The sequence below is a fragment of the Hylobates moloch genome, unplaced genomic scaffold (genome assembly GCF_009828535.3).
Source record: "Hylobates moloch isolate HMO894 unplaced genomic scaffold, HMol_V3 SCAFFOLD_13, whole genome shotgun sequence".
In the NCBI taxonomy this organism is placed as follows: domain Eukaryota; kingdom Metazoa; phylum Chordata; class Mammalia; order Primates; family Hylobatidae; genus Hylobates; species Hylobates moloch.
This window is the reverse complement of record NW_026652288.1, coordinates 9369196-9393359: the sequence shown is the minus strand read 5'-3', so window position 1 is coordinate 9393359 and position 24164 is coordinate 9369196. Positions and strand designations below refer to the sequence as shown.

General features: G+C 41.5%; 1 protein-coding gene across 3 annotated transcripts in view; it reads right to left on the bottom strand.

Moving 5' to 3' along the window:
- The window catches only part of TAF1B (TATA-box binding protein associated factor, RNA polymerase I subunit B), a 93248-nt gene extending 70163 nt beyond the window's left edge, over positions 1–23085 (bottom strand). The window contains exons 1-5 of one of the 3 annotated variants that reach the window (XR_009209366.1): positions 22986–23065; positions 21222–21320; positions 17062–17149; positions 14893–14990; positions 12139–12234 (exon numbers count right to left, since the gene is read on the bottom strand). Coding sequence is in view for 1 of the 3 variants with exons in the window: in XM_032172193.2 (XP_032028084.1) it covers positions 12139–12234; positions 14893–14990; positions 17062–17149; positions 21222–21320; positions 22986–23003 (399 nt within the window). In the remaining 2 variants the exon portion in view is untranslated. Of the gene's footprint in view, positions 1–12138; positions 12235–14892; positions 14991–17061; positions 17150–21221; positions 21321–22848; positions 22956–22985 lie in introns of those variants that run through there. The other 2 variants (XM_032172193.2, XM_058426670.1) reach the window with 2 other exon arrangements.
- Between the last annotated feature and the right edge of the window lie 1079 nt (positions 23086–24164).

Sequence of the window (24164 nt, the reverse complement as noted above, 5' to 3'; positions counted from 1 at the left end):
TGAGTTCATTGTAGATTCTGGATATTTGCCCTCTGCCAGATGAGTAGGTTGCAAAAATTTTCTCCCATTCTGTAGGTTGCCTGTTCACTCTGATGGTAGTTTCTTTTGCTGTGCAGAAGCTCTTTAGTTTAATTAGATCCGATTTGTCAATTTTGGCTTTTGTTGCCATTGCTTTTGGTGTTTAAGACATGAAGTCCTTGCCCATGCCTATGTCCTGAATGGTATTGCCTAGGTTTTCTTCTAGGGTTTTTATGGTTTTAGGTCTAACATGTAAGTCTTTAATCCATCTTGAATTAATTTTTGTATAAGGTGTAATGAAGGGATCCAGTTTCAGCTTTCATATGGCTAGCCAGTTTTCCCAGCACCATTTATTAAATAGGGAATCCTTTTCCCATTTCTTGTTTTTGTCAGGTTTGTCAAAGATCAGATAGTTGTAGACATGCGGCATTATTTCTAAGGGCTCTGTTCTGTTCCATTGGTCTATATCTCTGTTTTGGTACCAGTACCATGCTGTTTTGGTTACTGTAGCCTTGTAGTATAGTTTGAAGTCAGGTAGCGTGATGCCTCCAGCTTTGTTCTTTTGGCTTAGGATTGACTTGGCAATGTGGGCTCTTTTTTGGTTCCATATGAACTTTAAAGTAGTTTTTTCCAGTTCTGTGAAGACAGTCATTGGTAGCTTGATGGGGATGGCACTGAATCTATAAATTACCTTGGGCAGTATGGCCATTTTCATGATATTGATTCTTCCTATCTATGAGCATGGAAGGTTCTTCCATTTGTTTGAATCCTCTTTATTTCATTGAGCAGTGGTTTGTAGTTCTCCTTGAAGAGGTCCTTCACATCCCTTTTAAGTTGGATTCCTAGGTATTTTATTCTCTTTGAAGCAACTGTGAATGGGAGTTCACTCATCATTTGGCTCTCTGTCTGTTATTGGTGTATAAGAATGCTTGTGATTTTTGTACATTGATTTTGTATTGTGAGACTTTGCTGAAGTTGCTTATCAGCTTAAGGAGATTTTGGGCTGAGACGATGGGGCTTTCTAGATATACAATCATGTCATCTGCAAACAGGCACAATTTGACTTCCTCTTTTCCTAATTGAATGCCCTTTATTTCCTTCTCCTGCCTAATTGCCCTGGCCAGAACTTCCAACACTATGTTGAATAGGAGTGGTGAGAGAGGGCATCCCTGTCTTGTGCCAGTTTTCAAAGGGAATGCTTCCAGTTTTTGTCCATTCAGTATGATATTGGCTGTGGGTTTGTATAAATAGCTCTTATTATTTTGAGATATGTCCCATCAATACCTAATTTATTGAGAGTTTTTAGCATGAAGGGTTGTTGAATTTTGTCAAAGGCCTTTTCTGCATCTATTGAGATAATCACGTGGTTTCTGTCTTTGGTTCTGTTAATATGCTGGATTACGTTTATTGATTTGCGTATGTTGAACCAGCCTTGCATCCCAGGGATGAAGCCCACTTGATCATGGTGGATAAGCTTTTTGATGGGCTGCTGGATTCAGTTTGCCAGTATTTTATTGAGGATTTTTGCATCGATGTTCATCAGGGATATTGGTCTAAAATTCTCTTTTTTTGTTGTCTCTGCCAGGCTTTGGTATCAGGATGATGCTGGCCTCATCAAATGAGTTACGGAGGATTCTCTCTTTTTGTATTGACTGGAATAGTTTCAGAAGGAATGGTACCAGCTCCTCCTTGTACCTCTGGTAGAATTCGGCTGTGAATCCGTCTGGTCCTGGACTTTTTTTGGTTGGTAAGCTATTAATTATTGCCTCAATTTCAGAGCCTGTTATTGGTCTATTCAGAGATTCAACTTCTTCCTGGTTTAGTCTTGGGAGGGTGTATGTGTCGAGGAACTTATCCATTTCTTCTAGATTTTCTAGTTTATTTGCGTAGAGGTGTTTACAGTATTCTCTGATGGTAGTTTGTATTTCTGTGGGATCAGTGGTGATATCCCCTTTATCATTTTTTATTGTGTCTATTTGATTCTTTTCTCTTTTCTTCTTTATTTAGTCTTGCTAGCGGTCTATCAATTTTGTTGATCTTTTCAAAAAACCAGCTCCTGGATTGATTTTTTGAAGGGTTTTTTGTGTCTCTATTTCCTTCAGTTCTGCTCTGATCTTAGTTATTTCTTGTCTTCTGCTAGCTTTTGAATGTGTTTGCTCTTGCTTCTCTAGTTCTTTTAATTGTGATGTTAGGGTGTCAATTTTAGATCTTTCCTGCTTTCTCTTGGGGGCATTTAGTGCTATAAATTTCCCTCTACACACTGCTTTAAATGTGTCCCAGAGATTCTGGTATGTTGTGTCTTTGTTCTCGTTGGTTTCAAAGAACATCTTTATTTCTGCCTTCATTTCATTATGTACCCAGTAGTCATTCAGGAGCAAGTTGCTCAGTTTCCATGTAGTTGAGCGGTTTTGAGTGAGTTTCTTAATCTTGAGTTCTAGTTTGATTGCACTGTGGTCTGACAGACAGTTTGTTATAATTTCTGTTCTTTTACATTTGCTGAGGAGTGCTTTACTTCCAACTATGTGGTCAATTTTGGAATAGGTGTGGTGTGGTGCTGAAAAGAATGTATATTCTGTTGATTTGGGGTGGTGAGTTCTGTAGATGTCTATTAGATCCGCTTGGTGCAGAGCTGAGTTCAGTTCCTGGATATCCTTGTTAACTTTCTGTCTTGTTGATCTGTCTAATGTTGACAGTGGGGTGTTAAAGTCTCCCATTATTATTGTGTGGGAGTCTAAGTCTCTTTGTAGGTCACTAAAGACTTGCTTTATGAACCTGGGTGCTCCTGTATTGGGTGCATATATATTTAGGACAGTTAGCTCTTCTTGTTGAAGTGATCCCTTTACCATTATGTAATGGCCTTGTCTCTTTTGATCTTTGTTGGTTTAAAGTCTGTTTTATCCGAGACTAGGATTGCAACCCCTGCCTTTTTTTGTTTTCCATTTGCTTGGTAGATCTTCCTCCATCCCTTTATTTTGAGCCTATGTGTGTCTCTGCACATGAGATGGATTTCCTGAATACAGCACACTGATGGGTCTTGATTCTTTATCCAATTTGCCAGTCTATGTCTTTTAATTGGAACATTTAGCCCATTTACATTTAAGGTTAATATTGTTATGTGTGAATTTGATCCTGTCATTATGATGTTAGCTGGTTATTTTGCTCGTTAGTTGATGCAGTTTCTTCCTAGCCTTGATGGTCTTTACAATTTGGCATGTTTTTGCAGTGGCTGGTACCAGTTGTTCCTTTCCATGTTTAGTGCTTCCTTCAGGAGCTCTCGTAGGGCAGGCCTGATGGTGACAAAATCTCTCAGCATTTGCTTGTCTGTAAAGGATTTTATTTCTCCTTCACTTATGAAGCTTAGTTTGGCCGGATATGAAATTATGGGTTGAAAATTCTTTTCTTTAAGAATGTTGAATATTGGCCCCCACTCTCTTCTGGCTTGTAGAGTTTCTGCCGAGAGATCCGCTGTTAGTCTGATGGGCTTCCCTTTGTGGGTAACCCGACCTTTCTCTCTGGCTGTCCTTAACATTTTTTCCTTCATTTCAACTTTGGTGAATCTGACAATTACGTGTCTTGGAGTTGCTCTTCTCGAGGAGTATATTTGTGGCATTTTCTGTATTTCCTGAATTTGAATGTTGGCCTGCCTTGCTAGACTGGGGAAGTTCTCCTGGATAATATCCTGCAGAGTGTTTTCCAACTTGGTTCCATTCTCCCCGTCACTTTCGGGTACACCAATCAGACATAGATTTGGTCTTTTCACATTGTCCCATATTTCTTGGAGGCTTGTTAGTTTCTTTTTATTCTTTTTTCTCTAAACTTCTCTTCTCGCTTCATTTCATTCATTTCGTCTTCCATCATTGATACCCTTTCTTCCAGTTGATTGCATCGGCTACTGAGGCTTGTGCATTCGTCACGTAGTTCTTGTGCCGTGGTTTTCAGCTCCATCAGGTCCTTTAAAGACTTCTCTGCATTGGTTATTCTAGTTAGCCATTCATCAAATTTTCTTTCAAGGTTTTTAACCTCTTTGCCATTCGTTTGAACTTCCTCCTTTAGCTCGGAGTAGTTAGATCTTCTGAAGCCTTCTTCTCTCAGCTCGTCAAAGTCATTCTCTGTCCAGCTTTGTTCCATTGCTGGTGAGGAGCTGTGTTCCTTTGGAGGAGGAGAGGCACTCTGATTTTTAGAGTTTCCAGTTTTTCTGCTCTGTTTTTTCCCCATCTTTGTGGTTTTACCTACCTTTGGTCTTTGATGATGGTGATGTACAGATGGGTTTTTGGTGTGGATGTCCTTTCTGTTTGTTAGTTTTCCTTCTAACAGTCAGGACCCTCAGTTGCAGGTCTGTTGGTCTGTTGGAGTTTGCTGGAGGTCTTCTCCAGACCCTGTCTGCCTGGGTATCAGCAGCGATGGCTGCAGAACAGCAGATATTGGTGAACCCGAATGCTGCTGCCTGATCGTTCCTCTGGAAGTTTTTCTCAGAGGAGTACCCGGCCGTGTGAGGTGTCAGACCACCCCTACTGGGGGGTGCCTCCCAGTTAGGCTACTCGGGGGTCAGGGACCCACTTGAGGAGGCAGTCTGCCCATTCTCAGATCTCAAGCTGCATGCTAGGAGAACCACTACTCTCTTCAAAGCTGTCAGACAAGGACATTTAAGTCTGCAGAGGTTACTGCTGCCTTTTGTTTGTCTGTGCCCTGCCCCCAGAGGTGGATCCTACAGAGGCAGGCAGGCCTCCTTGAGCTGTGGTGGGCTCCACCCAGTTCGAGCTTCCTGGCTGCTTTGTTTACCTACTCAAGCCTAGGCAATGGCGGGCACCCCTCCCACAGCCTCGCTGCCGCCTTGCAGTTTGATCTCAGACTGCTGTGCTAGCAATGAGCGAGGCTCTGTGGGCATAGGACCCTCTGAGCCAGGTGCAGGATATAATCTCCTGGTGTGCCATTTGTTAAGCCTGTTGGAAAAGCGCAGTATTAGGGTGGGAGTGACCTGATTTTCCAGGTGCCGTCTGTCACCCCTTTCTTTGACTAGGAAAGGGAATTCCCTGACCCCTTGCACTTCCCGGGTGAGGTGATGCCTTGCCCTGCTTCAGCTCATGCACGGGGCGCTGCACCCACTGTCCTGCACCCACTGTCTGGGACTCCCCAGTGAGATGAACCCGGTACCTCAGTTGGAAATGCAGAAATCACCTGTATTCTGCATCGCTCACGCTGGGACCTGTAGACTGAAGCTGTTCCTATTCAGCCATCTTGGCTCCACCCTTCTATCCCACTTTTTAAAAGCTCGCCCTTCACCCCAGCAACCATGCAATTTCTTTGTACTTGTTGCAGCAAAATGCCTTGAAAAAATCCAGATTTGTTGTCTCCAAATTCTCTCCTCTCAATCTACCTTTTTTTTTTTTTTTTTTTTTTGAGACGGAGTCTTGCTCTGTCGCCCAGGCTGGAGTGCAGTGGCGCGATCTCGGCTCACTGCAAGCTCCTCCTCCCGGGTTCACGCCATTCTCCTGCCTCAGCCTCTCCGAGTAGCTGGGACTACAGGCGCCTGCCACCACGCCCGGCTAATTTTTTGTATTTTTAGTAGAGACGGGGTTTCACCGTGGTCTCGATCTCCTGACCTCGTGATCTGCCCGCCTCAGCCTCCCAAAGTGCTGGGATTACAAGCGTGAGCCACCGCGCCCGGCTCAATCTACCTTATATTCCATTCCAATCAAGGTTTTGATCCCACTGCTCCACTAACCACTTTGCAGCCCTCTTCCTTCTTGACCTAGTGACAGCATTTATCACAGCTGATCACTGCCCTCTTCTTGAAACACTTTGTTTCCTTGGTTTCCAGAGTGCTCATTCTCTCAGATGTCCTCTTACTTCACATTGTTCCCAATAATTTTTTTGCCAGTTCCTCTTTTATCCCAAACATCTTAACCCTAGAACGACCCAGAGCTAAGTTATTGGTCCTCTCTCTATCTTCACACTTTGGTGATGTCATCTGGTCTTACGGTTTTAAATACTAGCTACTATCTTCAAATTGTAAAATGTCTCCCCCGCCCCCTTACCCATTTTAACATCCTAGAAATCGAGATTTATCTTACAATCACTGGCATGTCGAAATTGAATTTGCAGCACTCTTTTCTTTCTTAGCGGTACTTAAAATAATGGTGTATCTTACAAACAACAGCATGTTAATTTTCGTGATGATAATATAAACTAACAGCTTCGAAATTTATGTCTCCAGCCCAGATCTCTCTCCTGAACTGCAGACTTTTATATCTAACTGCAAACTTGAAATTTCCTCTTAGATGCTGATATGGTTTGGCTCTGTGTCCCCACCCAAATCTCATCTTGAATTGTAATCCCCATGTCTGGAGGGACCGACCTAGTGGGAGGTGACTGGATCATGGGGGCAGTTTCCCCCATGCTGTTCTTGTGATAGTGAGGGAGTTCTCATGAGATCTGACTGTTTTAAAAGTGGCAGTTCCCCCTGCACACTCTCTCTCTCCTGCTGCCATGGAAGACATGCTTTGCTTCACCTTTGCTTTCCACCATGATTTAAGTTTCCTGAGGCCTTGCAGCCATGCAGAACTCTGAGCCCATTAAACCTCTTTTGTTTATAAATTACCCAGTCTCAGGTAGTGTCTTTATAGGAGTGTGGAAACAAACTAATACAGGAAATTGGTACCAGGAGTGGAATAGCACCATAAAGATACTGGAAAATGTGGAAGCAACTTTGGAACTGGGTAACAGGCAGGGGTTGGAACAGTTTGGAGGGCTCAGAAGAAGACAGGAAGATGAAAGAAAGTTTGGAAATTCCTAGAAACTTGTTGAATGATTGTGATCAAAATGCTGTTAGTGGCCAGGTGTGATGGCTCACGCCTATAATCTCAGCACTTTGAGAGGTGGAGGTGGGCCTGACCTGAGGTCAGGAGTTCAAGACCAGCCTGACCAACACAGTGAAACCCCATCTCTACTAAAAATACAAAAAAGTAGTTGGGCATGGTGGCGTGCATCTGTAGTCCCAGCTACTCGGGAGGCTAAGCCACAAAAATCGCTTGAATCCAGGAGGCAGAGGTTGCAATAAGCCAAGATGGTGCCACTGCACTCCAGCCTGGGCAACAAAGCAACACTCTATCTAAAAAAAAAAAAAAAAAAATGCTGATAGTGATATGGACAATGAAGTCCAGGCTGAGGTGGTTTCAGATGGAGATGAGGAACTTATTGGGAACTGGAGTAAAGGTTACTCTTGGTTTTAGCAAAGAGACTGGTGGCATTTTGCCCCTGCCCTAGAGATCTGTAGAACTTTGAAGTTGAGAAAGATGATTCAGGGTATCTGGCAGAAGAAATTTCTAAGCAGCAAAGCATTCAAGAGGTAACCTGGCTGATCCTGAAAGCACTCAGTCATGTGCATTCACAAAGAGATTATCTGAAACTGGAACTTTTATTTAAAAGGGAAGCAGAGCATAAAAGTTTGGAATATTTCCAGCTGGACGACGAGGTGGAAAAGAAAAACCCATTTTCTGGGAGAAAATTCAAGCCGGCTACAGAAATTTGCATTAGTAATGAGGAGTGAATGTTAATAGTCAAGACAATGGGGAAAATGTCTCCAGGGCATGTCAGAGACATGTCAGAGATCTTCGAGACAGCCCCTCCCATCACAGGCCCAGAGGCCTTGGAGGGAAAAATGGTTTTACGGGCCAGGTCCAGGGCTCAGTTACTTTGCGCAGCCTCAGGATATGGTGCCCTGCATCTCAGCCACTCCAGCTCCAGCCGTGGCTAAAAGGCACCAAAGTATAGCTCAGGCCATGGCTTCAGAGGGTGCAAGCCCCAAGCTCTGGCAGCTTCCATGTGGTGATGGGCCTGTGGGTGCATAGAAGACAAGAGCTGAGGTTTAGGAACCTCTGCCTAGATTACAGAGGATGTATGGAAATGCCTGGATGTCCAGGCAGAAGTCTGCTGCAGGGGCAGAGCCCTCATGGAGAACCTCTTCTAGGGCAATGCAGAGGAGAAATGAGGGGTTGGAGCCCCAACACAGATTCCCCACTGGAGCACTGCCTGGTGGAGCTGTGAGAAGAGGGCCATCGTCTTGCAGATCCCTGAATGGTAGATCCACTGACAACTTGCACCATGTGCTTGGAAAGCCAGACACTCAACTCTGTTCCATGAAAGCAGCCTTGGGGGCTGTACCCTGCAGAGCCACAGGAGCAGAGCTGCCCAAGACCTTGTGAAACCACCCATTGCATCAGCATGCCTGGATGTGAGACATGGAGTCAAAGCTTATTTTGAAGCTTTAAGATTTAGTGAATGCCCTGCTGGGTTTCGGACTTGTATTGGCCCTTTGTTTTGGACAATTTATCCCATGTGGATTGGAAATATTTACCCAATGCCTATAACCTCATTTCATCTTGGAAGTAACTAACTTGTTTTTGATTTTACAGGTTCATAGGCGGAAGGACTTGCCTTGTCTCAGATGAGACTTTGGACTTGGACTTTTGAGTTAATAAGTTAATGCTGGAATGAGTTAAGACTTTGGTAGACTGTTGGGAAGGCATGGCTGATTTTGCAACGTGAGAAGGATATGAGATTTGGCAGGGGCCAGGGGTGGAATGATATGGTTTGGCTCTGTCCCCATCCAAATCTCTCATCTTGAATTGTAATCCCCACATGTCACGAGAGGGACCTGGTGAGAGGTGACTGGATCATGGGGGTGGTTTCCCCCATGCTGTTCTCATGATAGTGAGGGAGTTCTCATGCAATCTGATGGTTTTAAAAGTGGCAGTTTCCCCCTGCACGTGCTTGCTCACACGCACGCATTCTCTCTCTCTCTCTCCTGCTGCCATGTAAGACATGCCTTACTTCCCCTCTCCTTCGGCCATGATTACACGTTTTCTAGGGCCTCCCCAACCACGTGGAACTGTGAGTCAATTAAACTTCTTTTGTTTAGAAATTGCCCTGTCTCAGGTAGTATTTTTATAGCAGTGTGAAAATGGACCAATAGATGCTAACAGCTGTCAAAAACTTAACATGTCCAAAATGGAACCCCTGACTTTCCTGGCTCACTTACCCTTCAGTTGATGGCAACTCCTTCCTTCCAGCTGCTCAGGTCAAAAACCTTAGAGTCATCATTGACTCCTATTCCTCTCTTTCTCTCAAATCCAATCCACCAGGAAATTCTGTTGGCTCTATCTTCAGACTTTATATAGAATCCTATCACTTATCACCTCCAGTTCTACCACCTGGTACCAGCCACCATCACTTCTCATCTACACCAGTGCTTCTCAAACTTTAGTGTACTGTGTATAGGAAGCATCTACAGACTTCTTAAAATGCATATCTGCATTCAACTGGTCTTGGTAAGACCTGAAATTCTGCATTTCTTGCCCTAGATATCCCATGGTTTACTCTCTCACTTTCTTCATCACTTCAGCTCCCACATCAGCAAGGGCCTCCATGACCACCTTTTATTAAATAGCACCCTTCCCCACTGTCCCCCTCTATATATTTGCTTGTTAATTTGCTTCTTCTGCACATTTTCAGTAATTTACCTCACCCAAGGTAATACAGCTCAAAAGTAGGGACCAGGATTCAGATGCAGGCCTCTTACTGTTCTCAAAACAGTTATATCCAAAGCACTAAGGAAATATTTAATGGATATACTTGAGAAAACTATGCTTCTAATTAAAAGTAATTGTTTCCATTTCCTTTCAAAATAGAGTATAGCTATACTCTTGAAGTAGAAATTACCTTACCAATTCACATATCAGCTTAATATTTTACTTATTGCTTATTTATTCACCAAGATTTTAGCGTGATGCTAATATTGCTTTACATAAGAATTTACTCAACTCTAGCAAAATCTTTTTTTAAAAAAAAATCTTAAGTTAACCCAAAAATATTTAAATGTCAGAGAATCCCAGGTTCTGATGCATATTTTCTATGTGCTAGGCAAAGTCCCAGGGCATAAATACAATCAACAAATACCTTAGATATGAAATTTTAAAGATCAAATTCTTAGTAGTTTAGGTAATTCTTTCCTCTCTTTCTCAAAGTGTTACCTTAGAACCATATAGCATCTTTCGATTTTCTTGGGAAGTATCTCTCTCACGTATCAAGACAGTATAATGTTTCATAGTTCTATGATTATAAAATATTATCTTTTCTAGTAAATTCAAGTTATTTCTTGAGTTTATTTAAATTCATTATCTCATATTTTAAAACATTCCCCAAACGAACTCCTCAGGTTACTCCCCCGCCTTTTTTTTTTTTCAGTTAGCTTTCTCAGGTTGGCCCCCACAACTGCCCCCCAGGATAACATTTAACCATCATTATCCTGTATGACTTGACTACTCTAAACTTCTCATTCTTAGGATTGGTATCACATGAGGATACTGAAGGAGCTCAGAGGTTATCTCTTTTGCTCATCTCTGTAACCTACTCTTCACCCTGACCTGGGTTTCTCAGTACTGGGTCTCTCAACTCTGGATGTGAAACCTATGAGAACCCAAGCAAACATGGAAACACTGGGCCAAATTCCCAAGGCCTTAACAAATGTGTATCAAACAGATTCAGAATCTCTTCTAGCCATATGAAGAGTAACTACAGATGGTCCCTTACTTGTGATGTTTTGACTTTACTATGGTGCAAGCAATATGTACAAAGTCAAAACTATACTTCAAGCACCCATACAACCATACTGTTTTTTACTTTCAATAAAGTATTCAATAAATTACATGAGATATTCAACCCTTTATTATAAAACAGGTTTTGTATTTGATGACTTTTGCCCAACTGTAGTCTAATGTAAGTGTCCTGAGCATGTTCAAAGTGGGCCAGACTAAGGTATCATGTTCGGTAGGCTGGGTATATTAAATGCATTTTCTTTTTTTCTGAGACAAGTCTCACTCTGTTGCCCAGGCTGGAGTGCAGTGGTGTGATCACAGCTCACTGCAGCCTCAACCTCCTAAGCTCAAGCAATCCACCCACCTCAGCCTCCCAAGTAGCTGGGACTATATAGGGCATGTGTCACCATGCCCGGTATGTATTTTTTAATTTTTTGTAGAGTTGGGATCTCGTTATGTTACCCAGGCTGGTCTCGAACTTCTGGGCTCAAGCAATCCTCTTGCCCTAGCCTCTCAAAGTGTTGGGATTACAGGTATGAGTCATAACAGCCTGCATTTTCAACTTAATGATAGTTTCAGCTTACAATGGGTTTATCGGGATGTGACCCCATGGCAAGGGGCATCTGTACCACACATCAAAAATTATCCAACTGGCTGGGCGCAGTGGCTCATGCCTGTAATCCCAGCACTTTGGGAGGCCGAGAAGGGTGGATCACCCGTGGTCAGGAGCTCGAGATCAGCCTGGCCAACATGGTGAAACCACGTCTCTGCTAAAAATACAAAAATGAGCCAGATGTGGTGGCGGGCGCCTGTAATCCCAGCTACTCAGGAGGCTGAGGCAGAAGAATTGCTTGAACCAGGAAGGCAGAGGTTGCAGTGAGCCAAGATGGCGCCATTGCACTCCAGCCTGGGCAACAAGAGCGAAACTCCGTCTCAAAAAAAACCAAACAAATGAACAAAAAAAAATTATCAAACTTCCTTTTCTTAGAAGTAGAACCATCCTCGACCCTAAATAAAATGTTACATGGCACATTTATAAAGCAGTTAGAAAGAAACTGCTAAAAACAGCTGATGGATGTGGGAGAATACCCAGATTTTATTTTTCTTCACATAAAGGCTTCTGAGAAGATATGATAACTGAACTGAATCTTGAAATGTAACATAAAGTAAGTAGGTATTCCAAGCAAACAGAATAAATACATTATTAAATTAAAAATTATTTTAATAGTACAATGATAGAAACTCTATCTTCTATCTAGAAAATCAACCACAAATTCCTTTATGTTTCAACCAGTCTGATAAGATTTCAAAATTAATTCCATACTGCAGGAAAAAAGTGAAGAAAAAACTTTATTCCAATGTTTAAATCAGTGACCCTGTCCTTGGGACTATAACAGAAGCCTCTCAACTGAAAATCCACTGACAAGCATCATAATCTCAGATACTCAAACTGGTCCATGAACCCATCTTCATCTCTACATCTCAACAGACATGTTTTTTAATCCAACTTTTCAGACTTGTGACTTACCGTAGGTTTCCTTCCAGTGGTATAAACTGGGTTCTGACAATATGCCTGCTTGCTCTTCTGAAGGTAGCGCTTCCAAAAATTATGTAAAACGTCATTCTAAGGTGGAAGGGAAATGAGTGGTGGGTGATTCAGGTTATGATGACAAATGTACAGGCACATCTATACCATACCTCTCTTGTACTTTAAATATTAACTTACATATAAATTTCCAGTAAATGTTTTATGCGGTATTCACAAGTTGAGGACAAAATCTTTGGGGTCTGTATGTAGCATCTATCAGAACATGAGCTCCACAAAATGCACACTGGGGATTAATATGTTGAACCAGTAGTTCTCAAGCTTAAGTGTGCATCAGAATCACCTGTAGGGCTGGTTAAGTCTTCCATCTAAATGTATTCTTACCTGCCTTTCCTTAAAAAGAATTATAATATCATCATAGTATTAGGTACATGAGAAATGCTGAAAAAATCTTTCTTAATTTTAGATAGAGAAAGACATTAAAATCACCGAGTTGAGTCCTTTTCTTTTGCATATTAAGTAAATTAAGGATCAGAGTAACAAAGCAACTGATACATGACTACACTTTTAGTTAGGGGCGAGGCTGTTACCAGGTTTACTAACCAGTCCCAAGTGAGTAAAACTAAACAAAAAACTTTTCCGGCTGGGCACAGTCGCTCACTACTGTAATCCCCAGACTTCAAGGCAGGAGAAACTGCTTGAGCCCAGGAGTTCGAAACCAGCCTAGGCAACGTGGTGAGACCTCATCTCTACAAAAAATCAAAAAGTTAGCCAGGTATGGTGGCACACGCCTGTAGTCCCAGCTACTTGGGAGGCTGAGGTGGGAGGATCACTCGAGTCTAGGAGGTTGGGGCTGCAGTGAGCCATGATCAGGTCACTGTACTCCAGTCTGGGCGAAAGAGCAAGACTCTGTCTCAAAAAGAAAAAAAAAAAAAAAAAAGACTTTTCCATTTATTCGTCATCTACTAGGTACCAGGCATCCCTTACCTCCAACACAATATTGTAAGACAGCTATTAGCTTCATTTTATCACTGAAGAAACTGAGTAACTTGTCCAAGATTACCCAGCCAGTAAGTAGAAAAGCTATCAATAGGATTTGGAGTCAGTTCTGATTCTGGAGCCTGTGTACATGGCATAATGCCACTCAACTGATCAGGTCTAAACAGTTATGCTCATTGGCTAATTTCAGAAAAATTGTTTTCAGAATTAACCCCTAATGAGGTGAGCATAAAGCTACATAGGAATAAACCCTGCTACAGCTATATAGTGTAACTATATAAAACTGTTGCTAAACATTTATACATAGAATGACTATGTAAGCAGAAATCAGATCACAACCCCCCCCACTATCAGCTATCATACCTAATGCAATGACTAGTATGGGTTAGCCTCTGTTGGTTCATGCTTTGTAGGCCCAGCATCCATTTAGGCCATGCATTGGAATCGCGGTTGTTCTGTTTGGGCTTGCCCCAACCACCAGTTTGAACAGCAAAGGCTCCTCTACAAATCTTTCCTTGGTAACTGCAGTCCATGTTGATCTTTCTCTGTTCTTTTTTTGCCTTTAATATCACTTATGAGGGCCAGGTGCGGTGGTTCATGCCTGTAATCCTAGCACTTTGAGAGACCGAGGTGGGCAGATTGCCTGAGGTCAGAAGTTTGAGCCCAGCCTGGGCAACATGGTGAAACCCCATCTATAATAAAATATAAAAAATTAGCCGGGTATAGCAGCATGCACCTGTAGTCCCAGCTACTTGGGAGGCTGAGACAGGAGAATTGCTTGAACACGGGAGGCAGAGGTTGCAGTGAGCCAAGATTGCACCACTGCACTCCAGCCTGGGCAACAGAGCGAGACTCCATCTCTTAAAAAAAAAAATCACTTATGAGTATATCACCATATAAATTCATGTCTATTCATTTCACATATGCATAAATCCCTCTCCCCAACTAGGCTGGACCTCTCAACACTTGGTTTCCAATGAGGCATATGAAGCAAGTGAACAACTTGTTGCTAAATAACTGGTTTTTTAAAGCATTCCTTAAATGACTTTTACTAGATGAAGGAATATGAAATTCAAGTAATTGCAGAAATACTATGTTGCTCCAGGAAGGCAGCAAAGTCAAAGACTGGGTCCCCAGATCGGAAGCATGGGTGTCCCATAAGAACTTGTTAGAAACGCACATCCTTGGGCCCTACTCCAGACATACTAACTCAGAAATTCAGGGATTAAGGTCCAGTGATTGGTGTTTTTTCAAGCACTTCAGGTGATTCTGATGCACACTCAGGTGAACGACTGGTTTAGCATATCAATGTCCAAAGTGCATTCTGTGGAACTCAAGTCCTGATAGACGTTATGTACGTACACCAAACAATTTTGTTCTCAAATTTTGAATAACACACAGGACATTCCCTGGAAATTAAACAAGCTCATTAACACACAAAAGGTACTAATAAACCCCAAAGTTATTGGAGTTTCACTTTGTTTAACCTGTTGCTTCCTAAGTATCTGAAGACTAAAATCTTTAAATTTTTCTTTTGGATGTATTGCTTATTTACATCCTGTAGAACACACTTCCAGAACTGCTAACCTACTAAAAGGATTAAAGCAAAAACATCAGAAAAATTATTCTTCCAGTAGCCCTAGTGTTATTACTGATTTCTCCTTAGTTCCACTCTAAGTCTTACTGTTCTTTAAACAACAATATGTAAAGCTAACATCTAGTCACAAATGTACTTACCTTTAACTCTGGGCCTACTCCAAGGTTCTTTAAGGCTTCTGCTTGTTGATAAAGAATGTACTGGAAACCTTCACACACATACCAATCCCAGCCTTTTTCTAAATGACAAATAGCATGTTTTAGCATATACATTCCTAATTTACTAACCTTAATGCTACTACAGTTACAATTTGTGTTTTACACATTGCAACTTGAATTTTTCTTTTTTTTTTTTAATTAACCCAGAACTTAAGAACCTAGCAACTTGAATTTTTTTGTACCATTCAAGAGGGCTTCCATTCTTATATTCTCTTGTTTCCAACCTGGCAAACGTGTACACAAATGCTGAAACTAAATATTTTGTATAATTTCCAATTTCAAATGTTTTCCATTAACTGTATTTTTCTGAAATATTAACCTAAGAGGCAGAAAAATGAATAGTCATCATGTTAAAAAAAAGTAAAACAAGTTTTAAAAATGTCTGTTTTCCCGAACGATGCCTGGCAGAATCCTAAATGATGAACGATGCCCAGCGGAATCCTAAATGAAAGTACTAAGTCAGTGCTTCCACCACTTTTCTGTTCCAACTCACAAGGGAACAGTGAACTTTTAGTGAATGAGTGAACGAATGTCAAGATCTCATGATACAGGAATGTAGAAAAGGGCAGTAAGAACATTCAAAGAAAATAAACTGCTCAATGGCATTCTGCTTTTCCTGAAATGGTTCTAGGTTACAGGGAGAAAATGAAAGCAAGGTACTAATACTGATCTCAGCCTAGGTGCCAAGTGTGTGCCAGGTATTTTAAGTGGGTTATTTTCTGGAATACTCAAAACTACCCTATGAGATTGTGAAGAAACCTGCCACCACAATAGACAGAGTTACGTGTTTAATGACAACTATGAGTTGAAGGAAAAGTCTATGAAGACCCTTATGTTTTGCCCCTCACCGCTGGACAAATACTGTAACTCTTCCAAAAGCTTGTTATTAGTACTTTTTACATAGAGCTTCTGAGGTGTGTTACTGACTTCAAGATCTCTTCTCTGCAGAATGCCAGAGGACTTCAACTCTTCTCCCTTACCTGAATGTCACAAAGTCTCCCCACCTCTGCTGACCCAATTCCTTCCCAGAAAGGGTCTCAAATTGTAAGAGTAAAACAGAAAAGCCAATAATTTTGATGGGTCCATAAGTCGAGGAAGTTTAAACTCTTCAAGCTATATGCATACACTCCCTCTTCCTGCATACTGTTCTTAGAAACTGATAAAGTTGTATTTTAAATTTTGAGTCTGTGTTCCTATTTTCCATAATGGATGGCATTTTATTCTCATTTTACAAATGAAGAAATTAAGGGTGATGAGGTCGACTATAAGATACTTAACACCTAATATAAAGCACCTGAAGTTCCTTAAGAAATGCATGTTTAAACTACACATTTTAAGTATTTAAGTAGGTCAAGGCAAAATTAATCAGGTTTTACTCCAATAAAATTTAAAAGTTAATCAGGTTTTAGCCTAATAAAAAGTCACTACTAAAGGCTAAACAGAAACATGAGATAGCATTTAGGCATTCACTGTGATGCATCTAAGAATGTCAATGTATTTCATATATTTCATAAACACACACACACAAATATATATTTTTTAATGTGTGTGTATCCTTAAAGCTATCTCATGTAGAAGAGTCCCCATTATCATCAGCCTGGTTTCAAACTTGGGGATTTGGTCCTAGCTACCTAGCCACAAAAATAAAAACCATCAGTTAGACTTTACCTAAGATCCTTCTCAACAATGGTTAATTATATGTACTCACTGGATTAATGAAATACTTTGCCTTGCAAAGCACACTCATGCTGAGGCCATTTTAAGGGAAAATAATTTTCCCAATTTTAAAAGGGTGTGTTCAAAATTCAATACGAGAAATGGATTTCTAGAAGTTGAATATCGTATTTAACTCACCTAACCTAACAATTCCATGGTTGAATTATTTCAGAAAATAAGCATTTTTTCTATAAAAGCACAGGAAATAATATTCACCCACAATGAATAACAGACATAGGATAGAAGAACGTATGCCAGTAGATAAAATCTGGCATTTTCTCGAGAATCTACTTAAAATTCCATTCCATGTCCTCACATCATGAAGGTGAAAGATGTGAATAAAGAATGTTAAGCACATGTGAAGAAAGAACTTACCAGTGTTGTTTTTTTTTTTAAGCCCCCGGTTGAGGGCTTTTATTTGGGTATTAGGAATAAGATCAGTGTTTGTAACTTCCTGATATCTCTGCAGGAAACAGAAAAAGACCATTAAAAAAGATCGTTTTACATCCCCCAAGCATATTTCCAGGTATTTTCTGGAAAGTATAATGAACCAAATTGTGAGTGCCAGGACCAAGAATGGTAAAATCTTGGGAAAATTATAAGCATTTAACATTCTAGTTAACGTTGATGTTGTTTTTTCATTCAAAATTTCTTGGTAACTAAAACAGTGCCTGGAATACAGTAACCATAAAGCGTTTGTTAAATGAATAACTTTTATTTTACATCACTTTTTAACTTTTACAAACCAAGCCAAACCAAAAGTTAAATGTACTCACTTTTTTCTCCATGCAAAATACATTTTGCTATTAAAACAGTTATATGTATTTTTTGTAACTGGTAATGCCTAAACTACAGACAGATTAGTTTTGGCCTACTTTTCCATGTCTTTAAATAATACTCTAAAACTGCTTTCATTTCTGAAATTATAAAAGTATGTATTACATTTTATTTTTAATCAAACTTAGAGAATTTTAGAATGACTAAAATGGTTAGTATAATTGCATATCAGAGTCTTCAATCCTAACTGCTCTCAAGGGCAAGTATCAAAGATTCTGGCTCTCCCACAACTAAAAATAAAGTGTTGAGTCTTTTTTTTCAAATGGGGCCACACTTTATTCCATAAAGGAGAATAAATGTTCCCATTATTGAGTCTTTTTTTTGAGAGAGAGTTTCGCTCTTGTTGCCCAGGCTGGAGTGCAATGGCGCGATCTCTGCTCACTGCAACCTTCGCCTCCTGGGTTCAAGCAATTCTCCAGCCTCAGCCTCCTGAGCAGCTGGGATTACAGGCATGTGCCACCACGCCCGGCTAATTTTGTATTTTTAGTAGAGACAGGGTTTCTCCATGTTGGTCAGGCTGGTCTCAAACTCCCAACCTCAGGTGATCCGCCTACCTCGGTCTCCCAAAGTGCTGGGATTACAGGCATGAGCCACCGCGCCCAGCCCCCATTATCGAGTCTTAATGCCACAAGAAAGGTGAGGATTTTTAACCAACAGAGGACATTACTGTTTTTCTAAATTTAGAGATTTGGAATGAAATTTATCTTTAACCCTCCATAAGAATAAAAGAAATGTCTCTACCAACAGGATTTTTGGAACGTAGTCTCTCTAAATCACAGAAACCATATTCAAAGCAATTTTGGTATACTGGGTTGGCCACAATGAAAACATAAGACACGTCAAAATAAATACAAAAGCCATTATCTAGCAAAGACAGTAAAACTTACAAAGGGTAGCCAGGAAAAAAAAGACTTAAAATCTGTACTAGACAAAACGTGAAAGAGCAAAAAACCTGAAAAAGTGAAACATCCAAAACTAGAGCTATAATTAATTAAATTACCGAATGGCCATTATGGAATATTTACAGTCTATAAAAAATGTTTGCAAATGTTTAGATAAAGTATTTTTCCAAATTGTTACGGCAAAAGATTGAACAGTACTCAAACATCCCTTTCTCCATTTCATACACAGGAAAAAACAGACAAATGTAAAGATTACTGGTGATTTTAGCTTTCATCTTCACAATTTCCAAATTTTCTATAGTAAACATGCATTGCTCTTATGATCATAAAAATCTATTACATTCACACAAGTCTAGCCTACACCTTTTTAAATATCCGTGAAACTCTTGCAAAAATATAAACTCTTGCAAAAATATCTATTGTCTAAATTGAACAGATTTATGACCTTCCATTTTTTTTTTCCTGGATAAAACATACTAGGATAACATTTTGGTTCCTTTATCAATTCGGAAGGCCTTTTCCAGATTGCAGAAGGTGTCTGGAGCTTGAGAGTTACATGCTGGAGAAGGGGGGGGCAATAAAAGGGGCAGAAAAATAGGGCAAGTTGCACCATGACTTCCATTCTTCACAGCTGTAACTGTCTCGCCTGCCATTCCCCACCCACTGTATTTCAACATCACCATCACCACACTGCTCAGTTCCAGGGAGCCCCAAACACATCATATTCTCACAGTCCATGTGAAGAACATGCCTGGATCGCCATAAAGCCAAGAACAACTACTGAAGTTGTGCAACACATAACTTTTTTTTTTCCTTTAAGCCTGTTGTCTGAAAGGAAGGCACTGAGCTAGGTTCTTGGTCTTTATAAAGATGTTGTCCACCTTCATGAACTCTACATTCCTGACAAATTACTCCACAGGAGTTGACAGTCTTTCAAATGTGGAGCTAGGTAGAGGTATTAGGATCCTTCAAACTAAAAAATGACTACAGCAGATTTGATCAAACAGAATCAAACGGAAACGGTATCAAAATCAAAAATAGAAAAGCAATTAGTTAATGTAGTTCAATTTCTATAAAAATAATATGCTGACTTCATCTACTAATGGCAAATACTCCATTAGACATAATCTTTCTTCACTGTGTTTACACCTGCACTATAGTACAAAAGCAACAGTGAGTAAAACTGCTAGCTCCTTACTACACAATGAGGGTGAGGACCAAACTGCACATCTGTCAGGTGCACAAACTGACATACACAGACACACACACAAAATATATCTCCAGGAAACCATCACTATAATCAAGATAATAAATATCTCCATCACCCCAACAATTTCATCAAGTGAACACATATCCTTTTAATATTCTGTGTGACTAAACAGGAAGCAGAGATAAGCATTCCAGCTGCAGACTCAAGAACACTGTCTCAAGGAAAAGCACTTGTGTGACACACCTGCAAGCTCAATTCACCAGTTTTGTCAAGGGAAAATTTTTTTCCTTTTACTCGTTTAATATATTTTGTCCAGGTTTTTCATTGTTTAGGGGACAAAGGTTAAGTCTGGTCTCTGTTAGTCCATCTTAGCCAGAAGCAGAAGTCTACACAGTTACTTTTAATGTCCCAAATTTGCCTTTCTTAAGCCTGTATGGTGAAGGTAACATTTGTTCCTTCCTGGCTCTGTAGACTTTGAGGAAATCCTTTTCCACTGAGGAGAGTCCTGGCACATTTAGCCTGTCCAGCAGCAGACTCTCTACACCCTTGATCATTTTGATGACGCTGGCCCGCATGTGTGTTCACCACAATAGGACCTAGCACTCACAGTGTGAAGGTAGCCTCGTTTACCAAGGTTACACAGGACAGTATGACAATCTCTACTTTAAGAGGCAGGTGTGATGGGTAAAATGAACACTGAAGTCAGAAGACTCACATTCAAGTCCTGGTACTTGGGTAACTTTTGGCAAATGCACTCAACTTGTGAGCCCTATCAATAGGCTCTCACAGTTTGTGTTGAGGAGGAAATGAGATAATGGATCCAAAAACACTTTGTAATCTGTAAGGTACTATACAAAGATAAAAGGATAACGAAGAGTAATTCCAATATTCCCAACAGTCCTCAAGCTTTCTTTCTTTTTTTTAGACAGAGTCTTGCTCTGTTGCCCAGGCTGGAGTACAGTGGCATGATCTCGTCTCACTGCAATCTCCGCCTCCTGGGTCCAAGCCATTCTCCTGCCTCAGCCTCCCAAGTAGCTGGGACTACATGCGCATGCTACCACGTCTGGCTAACTGTCGTATTTTTAGTAGAGACAGAGTTTCCCATTGTTGGCCAGGCTGGTCTCGAACTCCTGACCTCAGGTGATCCACCTGCCTCAGCCTCCCAAAGTGCTGGGATTACACGCGTGAGCCACCACGCCCAGCCCAGCCCTCAAGTTTTCTAACATTCCATCTTCCAAACCTATAAGCCACCATGACACATTTTAAAAAATGTAAATAAGTACTAACTAATAAAAAGAAATGCATCATCTTCTAAGTACAATTTTAATTATTTCCCTCAACCATATACTCTAAATAAGAAATCATTTATAAATGTGGCCCAACATAATTTCAAAAACTCATCCTCAATCTAATTCACAAATCCCTTAACCTACGTGTAAGTACCTAAGACCACATGCATCCTTGGAACGTTGGCATTGCATGAGTGACAAAAATCAACCCAATTCTTTGGGACTTAGACTACATATCAGGCTGAAATGGCAATTTTTAAAACATAAGCAAATTCATAAATGATATTTGTTACTTACCTCTGTAACATTGTGGCAAGAAGTACAATAATATTTGCCTTCATCAGTAAGACCCCATGAGACAGCAGCACACTGAGTACAGCGTTCTTTAAACTCTTCCTACGGGAGAAGAGGACAGAAAAGGTGTTCCCATAAAGCCACATTCAATACACTGTACCTAAACCATGCAGTTCTACTTAGTGGGTTCCTAGCAACTTTATAAATAAAAAATCATAGACAATAGAAAATATATCAGAGAGATTATCCACAAACAAGGAGAGGAGCGGTATGAAACCGAATTAAACTACTGGAGAAAATTTATTGAAATATGCAGTGTGAGAGGAAAAAAAAAAAGAAAAGGAGGTAGTAGGGGTAAACTGGAACCAAGGATGAGTAAACAAAGCTCCTTGAAAATGCTGTGAGAAAGAAGATGACAAACAAGTATAGAGAAGACTTTTAAAAAATGCAAATACCATTTGGAACTCCTCCAGGACACTAAAAGCGCATACCACAGAGGAACTACATTTGTATTGGTTTCAAGTTTCGATTTATTCACTCGGCAGCATAAGGGGTATCAACGATGTGTGTACCAGGCTTTTTACTAGGTGCTGGGGATTCAATGTTGAGCAAAACAGACCAGACATGGTCCCTAGTCTGGGTATACGCTAGCTAATGGTGAGTTACAATTACTAATTTCATCAGCCTAGCATTTACAGAAGTTAGCCAACCATCATTCAATAAACATTTTTTAAGCCTCTACTATAAGACCGTACTGCTTCTGTATATACAGGCCTAATTCTCTGATCCCCAACTCTTTGGAGTTTGACTTGTTGTTAGCGTTGATCTAATTATCGAGTATCACTTAATACCATCAAAGTGTGTGCCATTTGACCGGATGCGGGGGCTCACCCCTATAATCCCAGCACTTTTCGAGGCTGAGGCAGGAAGATCGCCTGACCCCAGGAGTTCAATACCAGTCTGGACAACATAGCGAGACCCCTGCCCCTACAAAAATTAAAAAAAAAAAAAAAATTAGCCGGGCGTGGTAGTGCACATCTGTAGTACTAGCTCATTGGAAGGCTGAGGCGGGAGAATCTCTCAAGCCCAGGAGGTCGAGGCTGCAGTGAGCCGTGATCGTGCCACTGCACTCCAGCCTGGGGGACAAAATGAGATCTTGTCTCAAAAAGAAAAAACAAAAATGTGCCATTTTACGTAGTACCTAAAACAAAATAAAATGCATGCCAAATTAATTTTGGCAACTTGGTAAAGTGTTCAGTGACCCTGTACTAACACTACGATGAATGACAGCTGGACAATTTAGGGAGTTCCCAAACCCGAATTTAGAATCCCTGCAGGAGACAGTGGCGAGGATTCCCGGAGAAACAGACAGGGGTTACTCAGAGGCATCTCAAGTTCCAACCCCTGCCCCTCCCTCACCCACCCCAGCATTAAAGGGAACTTGTGGGTGGTCCAGTCTCGAGGATGAGCCCTGTGGGTGGCCACCCCACAAAACCCACAACTGCATCCTTAAACACACCCATAACGACAAACACCACACCCTCCCTCACCCACAACCTCGCCGAGCCAGAAACTCCAGCCTCTTTACCAAAGTCGCGCGCGCATGCGGCCGGCCAGCCCCAGTCCTCACCCCGCCCTGCAGCCCTCCGCCCCGCCTTCCTCCAGCCGGTGGCCGCCCCAACCCGCGGCGTCTTCCGCCGCTCCTCCTCAGCTTCTCTGCCCTCCGGCCCCGGCGGTCGGGGCCCGCCAGGCGCACCGCCTCCTTACCGCCTCCTCGAGGTCCATCGTGGCGCCGCGGGAGCTTCCACAGCCGGGACCCGTTACCCGGGTAGCGAGCGCAGCTTCCGGGAGAGACAGGAGAAGCCCTCCGGCCGGAAACGCGAGATCCGCGCCTAGGATTCCGTGCGCCTGCGCGGCAGTGAAACCGCGCGCTCGCGGACGAGGCTCCGCAAAGTCCGCAGCCCTCTCGCGGACTACCTAACTTTCCTACTCTTGAGAACCAAAACCAACCAATAAGAAAGTGGGCGACGCCTACTGCTGAGTAGTTAGATCAAGCTCCGTTCCGACGGTCATTCATTCCAAGACCAACTTGCTCGTCCGGCGTTAGGGGGCCACACCAAGGCCTTGCTCGCGAGCGCCGGCTCTGTCCTCCGTGTGTTCCGCCCTCCGTGGGTTCTGCCCTCCGAGTCTCGCCCCTCGCTGGCTTTTTTAAGGGGAAGCTTCGGGGCTTGGAGGAAAGCTCACGGGCTATGAGTTAGACCTAGATTTCTAATCACAGCTCTCCTGCTTACTTGTGCCTCAGTTTCCTCCTCCGTAAGAATTAGATGTTATCTGTGAGCCCCTTATAATTGAGTCTCCCCCGGGCGTGGTGGTTGACGCCTGTAATCCTGGGGAGGCTGAGCCGGGAGGATTGTTTGAGGCCAGGAGTTGTAGACCAGCCAGGGCAACAAAGCGAGACCCCTTCTCTACATAAGTAAATAACTGAATAAATAAATGCATGAGTGAATATAATTGAGTCTCAGATAGTAAGTGCTCAATAAATTTAGCTCTTATTGTTTCTTCATTTAACACATTCATTTCTTGTTTTATTTATTAAGCAGGAGCTGGTTTGTGTCCTGGGGATTCAGCAGTGAACAAAGTAAACAAAAGTCCTTTCCTTCATGGAGATTCTATTCTGATGGGGAGAGACAAAAATAAATAAGGAAAATATGTGGTATGTTAAATGGTGGTGAGTTCCAAGGAGAAAAAGAGGAGAGGAGAATGGGAACAACAAGGTGGTTTCAGTCTGAAATGGGATGTTCAAGAAAGATCTCATTGAGAAGAGGATTTTTGATATAATCATATATCTCAAGAAGTTAGAAAAAAGGTTAAACAAAAATAATGGGATGAAGGAAATGTTTAAAAAAGAGAAATTAATAAAAGAGAAAGCAAGCTTCGATAGAGAGG